General features: G+C 39.4%; 1 protein-coding gene across 1 annotated transcript; it reads left to right on the top strand.

The window, feature by feature from the left end:
* The first annotated feature begins 1,393 nt into the window (after window positions 1–1,393).
* On the top strand, window positions 1,394–11,816 carry LOC582474 (creatinase). The gene is made up of 6 exons (XM_030995499.1): window positions 1,394–1,894; window positions 6,085–6,453; window positions 6,967–7,213; window positions 7,763–7,880; window positions 10,054–10,301; window positions 11,314–11,816. Exons 1-6 carry the CDS (start codon window positions 1,706–1,708, stop codon window positions 11,511–11,513), a joined length of 1,371 nt encoding a protein of 456 aa, XP_030851359.1. The 5' UTR covers window positions 1,394–1,705; the 3' UTR covers window positions 11,514–11,816.
* The last annotated feature ends 7,836 nt before the right edge of the window (window positions 11,817–19,652 follow it).

Below are 19,652 nucleotides of genomic sequence, written 5' to 3'. Positions count from 1 at the left end.
TTTCTCTAAATTTTTCAGAAAATCTACTTGACACAGTTTCATCAATTACTATTTGAATAATACTTACAAAGAAAAATTCATAAGTTATATATCACAACATTAATTATTCGTTTTTAAAATAATTAACGTTTTTTTTTCAACAGGTGTTACTTTTCAACATCTGCCCTTTATGATATTTCCTTTAAAAATTTTCGAATATGTTTGTAAAATTGCATTTTGTTTTTGTGTATATAAAACATACGAAGCTAAATAATAGATTTGTAAAACCTGCATATTTTGAATTTAATGATCACGCCATCTTCGTCTGGAAGCAAGTACGTAGGGGAAGGTAGCGTTGGACGTGCACTAGTGGAGATCAACATTAAATAGGCCAGATTCTGGACTAACCATTCGGCTGAGTTGAGAAACTTGTCACAAATGAACGTATCGTTTCCGGTTGGTCCTTAGACGTACAAATATAGCCAATAAGCCTTTCGCTCGCCAGCCACTGACCTCTTCAACATTGAATAAAAAGTTTTAAAATCCTATTTATCCAATTCTGTATAATCAAAACAGTATTATAATTTAATAAAAGATAACATTCCTATAACAGGCATACGTACAGGTTCACTCCTGAATGATAAACGCCTATAAACCTACACAACAACAACAACAACAACAAATGTCTATTCTCGTATAGCTTCCTACGTACAAGGACGCTTTAAAGGCCCACTGCACTATATAACAAGCCATGCCTAATCGGTGACCATTGATCCCCCATGATCCTCTTTTTCTTATGTTAACTGAGAGCTGAGTTGATGAGATAACCACCTGTCCAGTGACCTTGCAGGGCAGTCTAATCCCTCCTGTAATCTATGGCAGATACGCTTTAATATCATGATTATGTAACGTAAAGGGTGTGTGAAGCGGATCTAGGGGGGGGGGGGTTCGGCGGTTTGAACACCCCCTTGGGCGGCCAAGTGAAAGGGGGGGGGAGGGGGAATAGAAGAAGAAAAACGAAGGATAAAAAGTAAAATAGTAAAACGGCGCGATTTTTGGAAAATCCTGGATCCGCCACTGGGTCAAACACCCCCCTTGGCAAAAAGCTAGATCCACCCCTGATCTATTTCCATATGGTCTACACCCAGCCCGGTTCCTCTCCTTTTCTGCTTCTATTAAAACCAACTTGTGAAAACCAACTTAATATCAGGGTGGACTTCCCCTTTCTCCCAGTGTAGGGTTTAAAAATACGAGACCATGCATGGGTTTCCCAGGAAAACTGAAAAAAGTAGTCAATTTATGAGTGACCTGAGGAAACGTAACTTGACCTTCAACTTGTCAAGTTGACCCTAGTTAAGCGAGTCCATGCTTGGGTAACTCTACTCACTGATAATTTCTACAGAGGCTCGGCGGAACAATCAATGGTGCACGCCCCCGGAATATTATCTTGAGCCTCAATATTTAATCGTAAAACCGTGACCAAAAGGTATACGACATTGCAGTTATTAAATGGTCATAATCTAGTCTGTACATATACACTGTCCAATCACAACTCCTTGGTCTAACGCAGTGTGAAGACAGGTGCATACGCGGTCGTCGTTAAAATTAATATACAATTTCGCTCGTGCATGTGAAGCCTGGGAGTCTGGCCAGGATAGGTCGTCGTTGGACTAGTTGAATCGTAGCAGGGTCTGTTCTACAGGGATCTAAACTAACTAAAGGAGCCATGTTTGGAAGATTGGTGAACCGGTGCGTTTCAGGAGTTGTAAGGCGACAGCCAGTGGTTGGAACCCGTAGGCAAGTCGTTCCCCTGATGTCACAATGTTCGAATTCGGCTAGTTACCATTCTAAAATAACAACCATTAGCTCCTCCTCAGAGATGCCAAAGTTGATGACCTACGAAAATGGTGAACGGGTAAGTAATGTCATGCGCCCAGAAAACAGGCTGCTGGGCCGGATAGATTTAAAGCATTTAACAGAATACAATTATGAATGTTTTCTTGAATCGTTCAAAAATATAAAGGTCGAAGAAGCATATATAAGACCGAACAGGAGCGTACACAGGGGGGGGGGGGGGGGGTTAAACCCCCCCCCCTTTGGTATTTTTTTGTGTGTAAACCCCCCTAAATTTCTCTAAACCCCCCCCCCCCCCCTTTTTATTTTTATTTTTTATTTTTTTTATTTAAAAAAAAAAAAAAAAAAAAAAAAAATATTCCCATGGTTGACCTAAAAAAACTGACCTTACCTCCTCCCCAACGGAGCAAAATGTCAAATGTTCAAATTTCGAGACCCCCCCCCCCCCCCCCAAAAAAAAAAAAAAAAAAAAAAAAAAAAAAAATGTGTCCTCTTATTTTTCCTCCCCAACGAAAAAGATTAATACCATGTAGGTAGGATCTACTATCGCAGTGCACTGGTGAGCAGCTATCGAACGGTGTGTTGCTGACAGATTCTAAGTACATGTATTTGTTTTAGGGACCATTTACGGTTGATCAAACAGTGGTTTTATTTACCATTTTCAAAAAACCGCTTACACAGCAGAATCCAGAAACAATGTTGCCGAGAGAAATAAATAGGTTAAATGTCAAATGATTATGTAATGAACGACACTCTTTGAAATCGGTGAAAATGTCATTATCATTACGATTTGCATGAATCTTTTCATTTCTGAGGGTGATAAAATGAATGCAGGAAATGAAATAGCATGTATTTTGAAAGAGTTCATGTATCATTTGTCGTATTGTACTATTTCCTATATTGCGACTGCTTACACAGTAAGATGTTTACACAGTAGGCCTACATGAATTATATACACAAAAGTCAATATTAACATATTAAATAGACATTGCTTTAGGAAGTTTGATAGCTAAGGGTGACGAACTTTGAGGGTCAATAAACTTCAACATGAATATACACGTAGTATAGCGCAGTTTTGGATCTTTTCATGAGTTTCATGAAATCATACAGTACATTTTAATATTGGTTTGGGAGATTTGAAGCGGCTGACGTACTGTGCAGTCAAAAACTTCAAAAACAGGGGAGGGGGTGGTACTAACAAATTAAGACATACATGAATATGTGCCGGTCTAAGGAGTCACTTTTTCACACAAAAAACCTAAACATGTGTCCCATTTTGTACAAAGATATCACTAAACATATTTCCTTTTTTCAAAAAATTTGAAAAATGGCCCCACTGATATTTCGAGAAAAATCCCTAAACAGGGTACCTTTTTTTATAGTCAAAATGACCCTTAAAATAGGTTGGGGTTCGAGGCTTAACTTAAGTGGCACATCGCCCGTCAAAACTAAATCTGAGTACCCCCCCCCCTTGAATTCAAACATGAATGTAGCAGAACTTATCTTCTGTAGGCCTATAGAAATACAATTTAATCACTTTATCTACACATGCTTCATAAAAACAGTCAATTCCAACACTGTGACGTATAATTAGGTGATACGTACGTAGACGTATCACCTTTTGATTTCGTCAAGATTTTTATTATTTATTTATTTATTTATTTATCAGGTGGGCTGTATAACGTACAGACCACCTTATAATTTCGTTAGAATTGCCTTTATTATTTATTTATCAGGTGGGCTGTATATAATACAGAACACCTTATGTTTTCGTTAGAATATTTTTCTTATTTTGACCCACTTTTTTGTTAGCAGGATAACTTGAAAATGGCTCAATCAATTGCCTTGAAATTTGGCACACATATTTATTGGCACGAGGAAAGAGCACAGTAAGGTTTTCAACCTTGACCTTGACTGAAAACGTTATCTAGGCGCCATTTTGTGAAAATCAACATATGATCATATCTTCATAACGGAAAGTTTCTTCTCATTCATATTTATCATGATCAAGGTCAATATCAGTCCGGTCAATTTCAGGTCCAAAAACGCGCGCGTACGCCATTATTAGCAATGGCATTTTATAAAGAGTCGCGCGCGTTTTCGTTTGTCACGGCCGAACGCAAAATAATTCCTCCCGGGTATCTTTTGACACAGTATTCCTCATATTTTTCCGAACAATTTGATACCATGTTTATCTCCTTACGACCATTATTAAGGGAATGAGCGTCCGTTCAAGATAAATGTCCGTGTGCGCGAACTCTTGTAATACATAGCATATATGGGCAACAACATGCCTATATAAAACCCTTATGGCTCTTTGGAATGGACGGGAACCCTCAATTTTTGTTCATATTCGGATAGAGTATGAGTGGGAGATGTGATTTCATGTCTCATTTGGCCATTAAGTATATCGTGTCATCATCATATTGACCTTGGAACTCAAAATACGAATTTGCATATTATGACGTCAGCATATTTATGAAAAATTGATTGTATCTCTGTAAATATTTATTGAATCTCTTCCTAAATTACACGAGGGTTTGTATCTTTTTACAAAATACACGATAAACAATTAGCCGAAAATATCCTCAACCGTGTCAAGTTTAGCTGAATTAATGCGGGTATTATTCGATGGTAAAAAGTTTGTAAAACGACTTTGAATTAAAGGGAGACAAAAATCTTTTCTCAAAGTTTGTTTGTTGATTCAGGGAAGCAGGGTGCGATCCAGCCGGGGGCGATTCTCAACAACATGAAGCAAATAGTAAGCATCTAAAAACTTCAGATGCCTGTTTGATTATGATTTAAATTTGAGTGTATGCCTCAATCATATAAAGAGAATATAACCACTAATTTCGCTGAAACGATTCTCCTCCTCCCCGTTCTTCTTCATCTTCTACTTCCTAGTTGTAGTAGTTGGAGTAGTAATAGCAGCAGTATCATAATAATCATTGTTATATTTATAATTATAGTAACTATCGTAGTTATAATCATTATTATAGTAAGTGTGTGTTATTGTTGTTATTCTTATAGTTATTTGTAGGCTTTTTCTTCTGATCATAATTATCGTACACACAATACGTCATGTGCCAATAAACTATGATACATCCAAGATGTCTACCAAAACTGTCAATTCGTTGCTGAAATAATCAAGCCAAAAGAAGAAACATTAGAATTTCTACTTTAAATTGAAATAAATTATATAGGAGAAATAAATAGAGAATACAATCATGATTTTGGAACTAGGGGATTAACATGGACATAATGCACTTGTTTGCATGATCACAATATCTTTTATTCATTCTACCTCCAATTTTTCAGACTGTTTTCAAAACAAAATCATGTTTGTCGATCATAGTTCTATGTAGCTTGATGTCTCATGGTAATTTAATAAATCTAAGCAACAATTTCTGAATTTTAGCGACAATCGTTCGCCATTACTGCTCTTTAATACTATTATGACGTGCAGTAACAAATAGAAATTTCAGAACTCATGATAAATTCGATTAACATTTGATTCTACTTGGTTGATTCTATTGTTCGGATTATTTAGCAGAACGAGATAGAAATTGACATTCTCATGGCTAACGACTTTGCGTTAGCAGTTGTTCATCGTCTCTACAATGCTATTTGAACAATATTTGGTGACAAAAGACGGCATTTCTATGTGGCGTCAAAAGCAATCAAATAACAAAAACAAGGCAGATGAAAAGATCCTCAGTACACGGTCTAATAATTTAAAGAACACTTAATTTGAACCCGGCCATATTCTGTCTGTCTCTCTCTCTCGCTCTCGTTTGTCATTGCCTTCATTTCCCCTCGCTTACTTCATTCTTACCACGGAATATGTAATGTGTATGTGTAGGCCTCATTATGTTAATTAGGGTCAATGGTCAAATTGTCTCAATATATCTTACAGACATCCATAATGATCAAGGCTAAACAGTAGAAACTTGACATATGGATAGAACATAATGGGAGAAGCATTTTATTTAACAATATGAAATCGTGAAAATGCATTTTTCATTATGTAAATCATTAGCATACGTATCACCTAATTCGTCAGAGTGACGAATTAAAGTCTAGTTATTAGTTTTAATAGTAACAATTCTAATCATTTTATTGACTATTATTAATATTAGTAACAAAAAATAAAGATTAAATTCGTGAAGAAAGGTTTTAGCACCATTCATGCACAGATTTTCATTTCGGGTGGAAAATGTAGGTAATTACCGCTCCATCTCGTCTCCATAGGCCCAGCCAACCTTCCCACGCGCCGAGATGCAACGCCGTGTCAACGCCCTCCGAAGCCACATGCTCGATCAGGGAATCGAAGGCGTACTCCTGACGTCAATGCACAACATCAAATACTTCTCCGACTACCTCTACTGCAGCGTCGGTCGTCCCTACGGGCTCGTCATCACCATGGACAAGGTGGTCAACATCGCTGCCCTCGTCGACAGCGGCCAGGCCTGGCGGAGATCACCCGTGAGCGACGATGTGGTCATCTACACGGATTGGCATCGCGACAACTTCTGGAGCGCCGTTCGGCACCTGCTCGGCAACGCTTCGGGGAAGATCGGAGCCGAATTTGATCATATACCTCATGGAGGGAAACTAAAGGTTTGAATGTTATGGATTTTTCTTCCTCTCTTGTTTGTTTGTCATTGTTTTGTTCTGTTGCTTTGTTAATGTTGACTAAAAATGTCAAGAATTCCTAATTGATAACAAAACGTATCCTTTCAACCAATGAGCGGCATGAGCAGGATTCTTTAGGGGGAGGGTCACCGTTCTTCTGCATGGGTATAGTTTTTAAAAAAGGGGAGATCGAACTATTAAATTTTATCAAAATGAATTCTACATCATTATCTTTCTAACCGATCGAGGCATGTATCGATCGATCTACGCCATCCCTGTAATTTTCTGTCTTTCATGTAAGGAAAGATCAGTTCATTTTACCCCAGGCTGATTGATTGATTGCGAAATTCTTAACCTATTTGCATAATTATAAGAATACGTCTTTTCACTATTTTCTGCAAAACACTTAAGCCCCACTTGAAAAAACCCTATATTTTTGAAGAATCTTTCTGATGAAATTTAATGATAACTTAAATAATATTTATCTCGAATTAACAGTTAGAACAAGCTGTATCTCGAGACGACACCGTTGATGTTGGCATACCCATCATGCAGATGCGAATCATCAAGTCCCCCGAGGAGATCGCCCTCGTCACAGAAGGCGCCCGCATCGCCGACTTGGGCGCAGAAGCTGTGGTGTCTGCAAGCGTAGAGGGCGCTATGGAATACGAGGTCGCCCAGCATGCCACGACGGTCATGATGCGAGAGGTGGCCAAATCGTTCCCGGACTCGGAGATTCGGGATAGTGAGTTAGAGCGAGTAATGTTTCAAACTGTATGATTTAAAGTTTCATAACGCCATTTGTTGAGAGCAAGAAGGACATAACTCGATGTGAAATGACAACGACTGAGTGTCGTTGGCTTTTGGCCGACTACACTTTTCCAAGGTGGATTAAAATTAGAAATTAATATTCCTCTCCCGTCAACATTATTCCCTTCTTGAGAACGGTTCGCTTGAAATGAATTTAACATATGCTTGATTCCCTCTTCCACAAAAAATTATTCAATTATTTTTCATTTCATTTTCATTTTCAGTTGCCAAACGTTAAATAAACGGTTAAAACACTCTGTCTCCCATTCTGTATATCTCTCTTCTTTGCCGCAATCCCTATACCCTCTTCCGTCTAATTGTTTCTCTGTATTAATGTTTCCATCATTGTTTCTCCCCTCTCTCTCCCTCCCTCCATCCCCATCTCTTCCTCATCTTTCTTTCCCTCCCATTCTTTCTTCCCTCTATTATATCTATCTCTCTCTCTCTCTCTCTTTCTCACTCACTCTCACTCTCTTGTTCATAGCTTGGTCCTGGGTGCAGTCTGGTCCTATCAACTCAGACGGCGCACACAACGCGACCACGACACGGCAACTCATCAAAGGTGACGGCATCGTCCTTAACGTCTTCCCTATGATAGCCGGGTGAGTATCATGTACGGGTGATCCGACGTTTTTATCTTTCGACAATAATTCGTCCCTGTTTTTACGAAGTGACGGTAGTGAGGAAAATCGTCACGCAAAGTGAATGCAATTTTTTTTTCACTACCGTCACTTCGTGAAAACAGCGACGAATTGTTCCGGCGACAATTGCTCCGGGCTTTACGTCATACGGATGGGGTTAGGGTTGAGCATGGAGTAACTAGGCTCGTTCACATTTGACGTGGAGAACCCCGCGGTCTTCTCATGATGACTTTAAAGGGAGTGTGTCATGACGAGACTATCCCCTTGGCCTTACCCGGAGCCAATCGGGTATATACGACTACAGACGACGCGACCGCAGCATTCACGTGCGTGCTACATACGCGAAACCGAAGCGAGTGGAGAACTTCGGTCTGTTTCGCGAACGCTGGCGCGCGCTGACCCAGTAAAGCGTTGGTCACATCCCACCGTGCGTGTTTTTAGTCCGTACGGTTTTTGGGGAGGCCACGGCCGCCACGTTTTTCTGAAAACGTAGGGAGGGAGTGGCAAAGACAGGGAGGGAGTACCGGCAACGCACGTCACACGCACGGTGTAAGTACGTGGCCCGCACGCCACGCCTGGCCGTGAGTGGTTGTGTGCATCGTACGTTGCGCACGTGGTAAGTGCGTTGTACGTGCTGACAACGTGCTTACAACGTGCTTACAATGTACGGTCTCCGTGCGGTTGCCACGTTATCGTACTTACACGTGCTGCTCACGTACGGTGTCCCTACTCACCCGCACGTTGTAAGTGCGTGCCGTGCGCTAAACTCGGTTAGTTTTTCCACCCGATGTCGGGGTATATATACGATGCCGCCCATTCCACCGCAGAGACGATACAGGCTACTGCATAAATCAGTGCGCACAACGTGCGTTGTAAGTGCCGAGCACGTGCTTACTCGGTACGGTCCACGTAAGTTATGCGTGCTCATTGGACAGTTGAACTGGGGAAGTAGCGAGTAAGCACGGACCACGCACTTATCAGGTGCGCAACACGCACGTGCTAAGTTGGCAGTACCGGGCACGCACGTCACACGCACTGGGGGTAAATCGGTAGCCCGACCGCAGCCCGAACGCAGCGAAAGTGCACTAAAAGTGCTACGGTGTGTCTGCGTGCTCCCAAATCAGTACTGAGGCGGTACTCACCACGTACGGATACCCAAATTTTGCCCACGTTTTTGCACGTAGACAGCACGCACTTGCAAGTACGGCGGGATGTGACCACCGCATAAATCAAGTCCATTCGTTTACGTGCAAATGTCCAACAGAAGACGTAGATGGCGTTAACCAGTATTTCCCATGAAACACTCACTTTAAGTGTAATACGCTTCTCATTTCTGAAACTTACAACCAGGGAGTTCAGAGAGCTCCGTGAATGCGCAAAAGTCCATCTTTGGGCGCAGTTGCCATTCATTTAGACCACAAAAAACGGTGGTTTACCGGGCCTCATCTGAACAAGCCTTTGGGGTTGCATAATCTGTTGTCTAGACAATAATTAGTTGTCCTATCATAGTTGAAAATGCCGCTCGACGTGTAACATCATATGGACAGCAAAATGTTGTCTGGCATTTGCTTTTTGGGGGGGGGGGGGGGGGTGGTGAGGAGACTTACGTGTCTGGGTATATAGGCCTATTTGTCCAGGGTTGAAAATTAAAAATCAGTAAGGTAGTGTGGCAAAGTCTGCGGAACTATTATTGTCGCAGGAGCATGTTTAATACAACCCTTTAGTCATCTAATGAGCTGACGAAAGATTGCGATTGCTACACAAAATAATGTGGTAAAATATATGAGCCTTTATATCGTGCAATTATTTTGATCGTGCTTTGGTGTGTACGACAAGAAAATGTTTTCCGTTTCCCAAAGTATTCAGTCATTATCATCGAGACTGACAGCCATTCGCATGAGCACGTCATGAGCAATACTTGGTTAGAAAAACGATGTTTTCAGATTAATGCATACTAAATTCATATTTAATTTGTCATTTAATCCTTTCATTATTTGTATTCTAATTTTTCATTGCTAATCTTGTAACTACTACTCTTCTTAACCACACCTCTGACAGCTATTTCTCGGCGCTAGGACGTTTTCATTGCTAATCTTGTAAATACAACTACTCTTCTTAACCACAACTCTGACAGCTATTTCTCGGCGCTAGAACGAACCCTTTTCTTGAACCACGTGCCTTCCGACCGCCATCTTGAAGTGTGGCAGGTCAATTGCGACGTTCACCGCCGCGGTATGGAGCTCATCAAGCCTGGTGTCAAATGCTGCGACGTCGCGCTCGAGTTGAACGAGATGTACCGGGAAAAGAACCTACTCCAGTACAAGAGCTTCGGCTACGGACACTCCTTCGGGGTCCTGTCGCACTACTACGGCCGCGAAGCTGGTAGACTTCTTTTTAAAAATGTCCTCTTAAAATTTTCCTTTTCTCCAGAGATTTTGTGCAATAAGCTAGTATAACACGACACAACAATGATATTTTAACGTACCAACATTTTCTCTAAATGAGCAATTACAATCTGTTTTGTCACATAGGTGACGTAACGCCCCCAATCACATTTAACACGATCTAAAAGACTTTAAACCCCTATTGTCAAGTCTGTCGAAGTCACGCTCGGATTACCTAATATACGATCCCTGTCACGTTCGCACATATTTTGTATGGATGATGAAAAAGTTTATTGAAATTGCATTGGGTGGCGTGATTTTCTTTTAAAGTCTATACGACAGTGTTGTTTGTTGGTGTGTCTGTTACTTTTTTTAAACGCAGTTTTGTTGATATGTCACGGGCAGACAGTAGGCCTACACTAGTCTTCATTTAACCCAATATCTTCTGGAAAGTCCCAGGGATCCTTGCTGATAATGAACGTAAACGAATTTGCCCCGATTTGTGTACATTACTGAATGTCCCAGCGAAAGATGCTTACATACAATTTAGGTTTTGGCGACATCGCTAATCGCTTCAGATATGCAGACATTCAGACACTTCGGATGTCAGTGCCATGGCATTGGTTATGTCCTTGGGTATCAGAACCATATAATCAATGGTTCTGCCGGAGTGTCAAGCACCAGCGCCCTCTATAGAGAAACCGTAGTTATCTAGTCTCGGTGTCCGTGAGAACGAACTGTCACAAAAAGTTAATCTTTTGCAGAATGTATCAGCCTCCTTAAGAACATATTCATGTTTTAGTAGTAGTTGATCGGGGGGGGGGGGCGGTATAATAATTCGGTTATAATTATAAGTAAATTTGGTTAATAAATCGATATAGGCCTACTGATTATACAGAAGTATCCCCTATGAAAAAATATTGTTAAAAATATCCCCCATTTTTTTTCTTCAAGTAGGCCTACATGTTAAACTCAATTTCTTCTATAACATTTTCAAAATATTTGTTTAGCTCTTGAGTTGAGGGAAGACATCGAGACTGTTATACAGCCCGGTATGGTGCTTTCCATGGAGCCACATCTAACGATACCAGACGGACAACCTGGTGCAGGAGGCTACAGGGAGCATGATATCATGGTTGTGACTGAAGAGGGCGCCGCTTCGATTACTGGATTTCCTTACGGACCAGAACATAACATTATCCACCAATGATTGATTAATTAATCTGTTGCTGACCGATTGATTCCTTCATTGATTCGTTGAAGGGGTCAGGATCATATGTAGAATTTTTATCAAAGGTTGTCATGGTAAATCATAAATAGTCTTGAAATGATTTTTAAAGAATAAAATGAGGGAAATTCGAAAAAAATCTGGACAAGAAATTTTGATATAAGAAAAATGGTAACACGAAATAATTATTGACATTTTGATATCAATATCGTCATATCTACACCTTGTTTTTAAAAGACTGTTAAACAAAGTAAAACTTTGAAATGTTCAAAAGCGATATATAAATGTCTAAGCAAGAATGTTATTTGTTTTCATGGAATGTTTCTTGCACTGGGTTTTGTTTTGTTTGTTTTGGTTTCTTTTACTTCCTTTATAAAAGTAAGCTAATCTATATTTTTACATAATATAATCTTGGATACATCTCATTTTTTAATTTGTTTTGGTCATTATTATGTCCAAAGTATATTCTTATACAATCGTCATTTGCCTTATTTACATTCTAATATATGTACAACGTTGAATGTTCGCTTTAAATGTACATTAACACTGAACATGATTGCAAAGGCTTTCGAGAAATCAACCGAAACGAAATGTCAATACCTTGAAGTGCCATAGGGCGGCATGGATAGAAATCATGTTCAGGTTACGTAATACGTTATGTAATGTTCGCGCATTGTTGCATTTGTAAGGAAATTGAAATTGCCTCAAGTTGATCTTTTCGAAAGCTTTTACGATCGGTATTGTGAGTCAGTCGATATAAAGTTCACCGCAGAAACGTGCTCCTGTATTACAATGATGTTCTTCAACTCGCATTAAAGAACCCCAAAGTAATAATAGTAATTCGATAATCCATTTGCTATTTAAGTTCTTGTATATATATAATATATGAATCTATTTTGTGTCTGTATCACATGTTATGTATCTACTGACGAAGTGTTTTCATATTTTGTGATTTTGCAATAGCGATTGATCACTATCTTTTAATCATTAAAGTTGCATCTGAGCAGCAGAAAGGGCGTCAAAAATTTGGTTACCGTTTGAGAAAGCTGTTGGCGTGTCCTCTTTACTTTTTGGAGAAAAGAAATGCTGTTTGTTAGTTGATTTTGAGGAAAATAGGGAGTTGGCATGTTAGCCCCCACCCTCCACCCCAACATTGGACAAGGAGCGAAGAAGTGAATTCTTTTGCAAGCATCTCCAAGATTTCGTAAAGAACTATGGATCATTGTTAATATCGTTAAAGATCGCTACCTTTTATAATTTCTTCTAGTTTAAACAATTTATGAGCTTATTCAGGAATAATACAATATGCCTATGTAATTAAGCAGAAAGCAAAAAGAAAAGGATGAGAAGAAGAAGAAGAAGAAGAAGAAGAAGAAGAAGAAGAAGAAGATGATGATAAAGGAGAATGAGGAGGAAGAGGAGGAGAAGAATAAAAAGGAGGAGGAGGAGATGAAGAAGCAGTAAAAGAAGTGAAAAAAGTGAAACTGCAAAAGTGAGTTCTATGGAAACAGGAAACCTGAAATGAGTTCAAAAGTTAACCATGAGGAAAGTATTAACAAATGCGATTTAAAATCCAGATTAGTAAGAAAAATCAAAGCGAATGGAGTAAATCAGGAGTAGGTGTGGGGGGGGGGGGGGGGGGGGTCAGGCAAAGGCACTATATCAACCACATAAAAAACAGTAAAGAAAATGACACATATGGACTCCACCTGCTTTATAATCAAATCAAGAGTCGACCGGTATTACGTTTCTTAGAATTTCCTGCCTTCCCTCATTAAATTTCACTTGTTTCCTGTATGCAAAAATGTAAATATCCTGAATGTCAAGAACTTTTGAAGGATTTTCTTCTGAAGGTGAACAAAAGCTATCCTTGGCAGTGAACGGAAAGAAGGCCAAGGCTGAGCGCCATGACGTACATATTACGCGTCATCTGGGTATAGAAATTTCTTCTATTCATTGCTCACACAATAATTATCAAATAATCTCGTACAGCAAGTCAGGAAATTACACATTCCCTACACGCACAATAACCGACACACACAAAACAACACACATGCAGTGTACGGATGGACTGCAATGTGTGTCGTATTTGCACGCGTGTAAATATCGCGTGCATGACATACACGGATGGGCACGAAAAAGTCGGCCTCTCCAGATAGAGTGCACAGGTGACGTGTCAAGGATTGTCCATCGTAAAGGATGGTGAACTTGCAGATGTTAACAATAATGATATCATTAGAAAAATATAAACAAATCAGAATAGTGAGAGAGGGAGGGAGAGAGAGAGAGAGACTGTGATGTGTTCATTTGACACGTCCCCCTGCACCCGACTAGTAGTAAGAATATTAAATGTGTCTAATTACAGAACAACAAAGGAAAAACTGAAACTAGTATGTGATTTTCAGATTTAAAACGCTTCAAAAAAAAAAAATCCTTTGCAAGAAGTGTTGAAGGATTATAATTTATGTCATAAAAAAAGGAGCACAAATTTTTTTTGTCCGAGGCCTTTTTTTTGTCTTTCAAAGACGCCTTTGGCTCTCAAATTTGAAAGGAATACAAGATTGCAATGGGGCACATTCTTATGTTGTGTAATTGAGGCAAGTCACGCTGGGTTTCAACATAAGGTGCCCCCCCCCAACACATACACACCCATATAAACAAACTAATATACCGTCGTAAATCATTCTCCATACAGCTCGGCTGCTTGCATGCAGCCAATGAGACCTAAAATTGACATTGATCTACACTTGCCACTCTCCACCTAGGTGTTAAATGGGTACCGGTAGGAAGGAATTCCTTGAAATGCTGTGAGCGTCGAAATCGGCAGCCTAGCATAGCATAGCCGGGTAATGTTGGAGCGCCTTGAGGACCTTGCAAGGTCGATACGTGCGCTATATAAGAATCCAATATTATTATATTATTATTAAAACAAAAATGCTGTATTGCCCTTTAGGTGCCAAACCATGGGTCGGTCGGTCGAAAATCTTTTTAAAAAATATTGTTTTCCCTTCTCCTCTTTGGGCTGGTATTTTTCAGTTTTTTGCTTTAATACATTTTTTTCTGTTAAAAAACGGTAAAAAGAAGAAAAATATAATAATTTAAAAGCCGACCGTAGATTTCAAAATTTTTGGGTCGGTCGCAAAGGGCGATACAACATTTTTTTGTTTAACGCCTAATAGCATATCAAACAAGCAGAGTATACATTCGCTACATAATAATACGTCACTCTAACGCAGAGTATGGAATCCGACCTCGATGAATCATCTTTCAATCGAGTCATTCGTGCTGGCGAACTATCTGGGCTAATAACAAAAGTGATTTTGCTGAACCTCTACGACGTCATTAAAGAATGCTTGTTTATGTTGATGTCAGGGGATCAGCGAATGCTCTATGAACTCGCCCTGCTTCTATTTAATGACCCTTGCGTGTGAGGAGTAATGAGGAATGGCCTTGGTATTATGATAAACGTGTAACTTAAATTAAATTTATTGCTTCTGAATTGTATTGTGCTTGAATGAATCCATGCATATAGGCCTATATAATAATTAATAGCGGCTTCTCATATTGTATTTACAAACTGATGATACTGCATGGTAGCAATAAATATTTTCAATAATAAGGAAGAATTGATATTCATTTGATGGGGTTGTTAACTGGTATCAATATTGACATAGAGTTAACGCCCTTCCGGGTTTGGCAATATCATACACGAAATGTTAATTTCGTGCATTTAAGTATGATTACGAATTATTGCTGCACAGAATGGATCTAGAATGTCTTAACTGTGAATGCAGTTTACCACAGTGTGGATATAGTTTTACACAGTATGCACACATCGAAACACGCACGGTGCAAATTTGGTATGAATCGAAAACTGAACATAAATGGGGAAAATAATATATCAATGACAACCATTGTCATTTTGTGTGTGAATAACCATATCCATACAGTCTATACCCCTCTCTCTCTCTCTCTCTCTCTCTCCCTCTCTTCCTCCTGACTCTTATGTTGACCCACAGTCAAAGAACATAATATGAGGACACACGTTAAAAGGACGTGTATTCAAAATGAAAAACTTCCTAAACTTCGATGGAAATCCCAATTTGTTACGTTACTAATCACCGTGACACGAGTATACTCGGAAACTAGGTCGCAAACGATAATGAGTAAGTAAAAGATTTCTAATACAAGAATTTGAAAATAAGGGCTGGCACTTATCAAAATAGAAAGCGAAAGTAGAGGAGGGCGGGGAGGGGATAACATCAATTAGGAGAAAGGGGTCATTCATTCAACTGGGCTTATAGCAAGAATGCGGGTGAAGTGCAAGGCCGTGGACTTGTGACCTGAAACATACGTAACGATAAACCCGATCGGTCAAGTACCGCGAAAAAAATGAAATATGGTATGGCCGCTTGTAAGGGATCATCGCCGAGAACGAAAGTTAGTCTGCGAATGCAGACAGTTTTTGTATGACCATCAGAAATATTACGCGCCTATTAATATGTGTTTTTTCTGTTTCCCCCTAATACTTAGCACCTTTAAAATCTTCTTAACCATGAGCAAAACATACTTGTCACATGTGTATTCTTTTGTTTTCGTAGCGGGAATATACACATCTTAAATATAAAATTATATTTAAATTAACGGTCATAGGCACGCTGGGTAGTTGTGTATGTGCGTGTGTGTAGGTATTTTCGGGAGGGGAGGGGGGGGGGGAGGAATATAGGCTTAAAATGAATGGGCCTTTCTACCATCAATGTGTACCCTTTGTGATGTTTCTTTGATTTGAAAAACGTAGGCCTATATAAAAATGATTGTCACTATTATATGAGTCTTGAAATAGACTCTCGATCGCTCGTGTTTTCAAGGAATCTAAAAAGTTGTTATTTGGGCAAGAATCGTTACCTATAGCCTTTGTCCATGTATGGCAATAAATTGGACACTTCCAAGTTTTCCATTACATTCATTGCAGGGATAGAAAATTACAAAACAAACCGAATTTATGGTGGATAGTTAGATTTACAGCGTCTGTCCGCTGAGACTAGCGGCATTGGCGATGGTCAGTTGAATTATTTACGATGACCAGTCACCTACTTTTCCTCGTGACGTCGTAAAAGTGTCGCCGCTTGACCGATAGATTTCTGGGTTTCTCCTTTTTTATCTTCTCATTCGCTACCTCGAGGGATGAATGGACGATGAGTAAGAAATCTAGGCCAAGTATGAGGCCGCGAACTTGCGACCCCTCAATTATTTGTAAAGCTACACGAATGGTAAAGAAAAACTTTCGTGTGTGTGCGTTTGCGAGCGTGCGTGCGTGCGTGTGCGTTTTTAATGTTATTTCTGTGCGATGGTTGAAAAAAAAAGGAGGTCGGTGCATATTGCCTGTAGACCTGCTTTGAGCACAGTGCACACAAACTGGGTCATGTGTACATGCGTGTGTTGATTTCATGGCGGAGGGATATCATCGTCTTGTACTTGGAGAAGGGGTCACGCAGAGGACAACTGAGGACACTTGAAGACATAATGGCTTTTTTGCAGCAAGAGACTCGATCCTCACTCGAGATCGCGATCTTTCGAAATTGTAGATGTCGGCTAGATAGCATTGCGCATTGGTCAATGCATCGCTGAATAATATTGAAGAGTCTGAGTGTGATTTACGATGGCAAGAAATGATTAATGTTAGGATTTCATACTGGGTGTCGGAAAGTAGATAGATAGAAAGATAGATAAAAAGATAAATGAGTAGATAGACATAAGATAGACAGTAATCCTGATAGATTGATTAAGAGGTTTGGAAAGAGAGAAAATGGTAATCCTATAATATGATTGGTACATTTTACATAGCCTGCAGATAAGTCAAGTTATAGATGAAAAGGAGTGATTGTTGCTATTCCCCACATTCGTGTTTCGATCTCATGCATAGTCTGTGAACTTCCATGAAGTACCGAACAAGAGAGAGAGAGAGAGAGAGAGGGGGGGGGGGGGGGGAGAGAGAGAGAGAAGAGAAAGAAATGGAAATAGAGGGAGAGAGAGAGAGAGAGAAGGCCGGGGGCATAAATGCATAAGTCAGCACAAATAAACAAAATGTACAAACGAACAAAATAATGAGTCGTGTATCATTCGCAAAGGTCAAATTTTCATGGAGACGCTCTTTTCAATATTTGCGAGGATTATCTTCAACAAAAAAACAAAAAACAAAAAACGCCAGGCTGCAGCCCCTGCAACAAGCGACGATTTTGGATTTTCATTTCACCTTGTATAATATACTGTATAAATCCTTTTTTTTTAATTAAAAAAAACTTTGATTGTATAAATATTTGTGTGACTTAATTGTTCTCTTTCATTTGTCTTTATTACAAGCTTTTTACAATTGTGTTTGTTTGTATCCCGACATTTTCCAACCTTCCCTTGTCGACCTCTAAAAATGTGAATATCCAATTTCGTTATCCAATTCTTTCCTTAAAAAATAAAAGCTATGTTCTCAATTTGTGAACGCCACTGACCGTTCAGTTTTAGCCTCAGGCTCAAGCAAATAAGCATTTGACCAGTAGAGTGACCAACTTAGGAAGGTGACCGACAAACTGGGCTAAGTTCGAGGCCGTGGACCTACGAACTTTCGGAGTGACCTCCGCAGTAGTTCTGGGTCAAGTTTGATGACATGAAATTCCTGAATAAATCCATTTTGTTGTCCAGAGAGCGTCGATAGTAACGGTCAGTTGAACTTTTGACGCCCACGCACTGTTTTCAACACTGACCACTGACGCGGGACTGACTGGCTGACCAGTGGTCTAATTCCACTTCCTCTCTCTCTCTCTCTCTCTCTCTCCCTCTTTCTCTAGTCTGCACCCCCTCTCTCTCTCTCTTTACCATCCCTCTGCCCCTTCCCCTACCTGTCTCTCATCTCCTATATTATCTTCTCTCACTTCTCCTTCTTTATCTTCTCTCTCTCCCCATCTTTTCCTTTTCTTCTCTCCCTAATTCCTCTGTTTCCTTTTTCTCTGTCAGATGTCTCTTTTTTTCTGTCTTTCTGTCAGATACTCCCCCATAGCCTATACTATTTCCTCATTCACACATTGCATATTAAAAAATGGCGAATAAAATACTCGTTTATTATCTAGATCACGATTATATTTGTTGATGTTATTTTTGTATTGTCATAATCATCATTTTCATTATATTCCACGGAATATTCCCCACGAAGTGATGTGTGTGCACTGTAATACAAGAAGTTCAATGTAAAGCGCGTAGAAAAGAAGTATTAAGCGCTATATACATGTACATGTAAATATTATACTTTTTATTATTATTATCATAATCATTCAATTATTATTATTAGTAGTAGTAGAAGTAGTAATAGTACAGTAGGAATAGTATTGTTGTTGTCCGGTTGTTGCTGTTATTAGTATTATAATTACTATTATTATTATTAGTAGTAGTAGTATTGTTATTATTATTATTATTATTATTATCAGGACCGTAGCCAGAGTTTGATGTTGGGGGGGGGGGGGGGGGGGCACATACATGTAATTGATCGACGTCCTGGGGATGGGTCTAAAAAGTTCAACCGATTTTGGAATTTTTTTATGGGCAAGGTGCCCCCCGTGCCCCCCCCCCCGTGGCTACGGGCCTGATTATTATTATTATTATCATCATAATCATCATTGTCTTATCGTCATCATCCTCCTTCTCAGTAGTCAACATCATCAATGTGATAACTAACTTCATATCATGTAAATTATCATCGATGTCATCATCATTATCATCACCATCTTCTTCTTCTTCTTCATCATCCTCGCTGTAATTCTTACTACAGTGTATCATCAATATTAATGTCTTTGTAGCTTCTAACCAAATACTCTCCATCTCTCTTTTCTTTGTCTACGCTGTCCCTTGCACAAAATAAAAAACGCCAGGTTTTATTTGTTTACTGAGTTACAATAAAAAAATTACCTTTTCTAGATTTTATTCCTGAATTCTGCTAAATTACAATGTTATATAGTAGCTGTACAGATCTACATGTTCCCTGTTTCACTTTCCCTTATTTGGTTTTGATAGTGTCCCCTCTGAATGCCACAAACAGATTTGTCAAACCATCATTTGTTTACAAATTTGGGACGTATA

Source organism: Strongylocentrotus purpuratus, unplaced genomic scaffold (genome assembly GCF_000002235.5).
Source record: "Strongylocentrotus purpuratus isolate Spur 01 unplaced genomic scaffold, Spur_5.0 spur5_scaffold_21, whole genome shotgun sequence".
NCBI lineage: Eukaryota > Metazoa > Echinodermata > Echinoidea > Camarodonta > Strongylocentrotidae > Strongylocentrotus > Strongylocentrotus purpuratus.
This window is presented reverse-complemented; position numbering and strand designations above follow the sequence as displayed.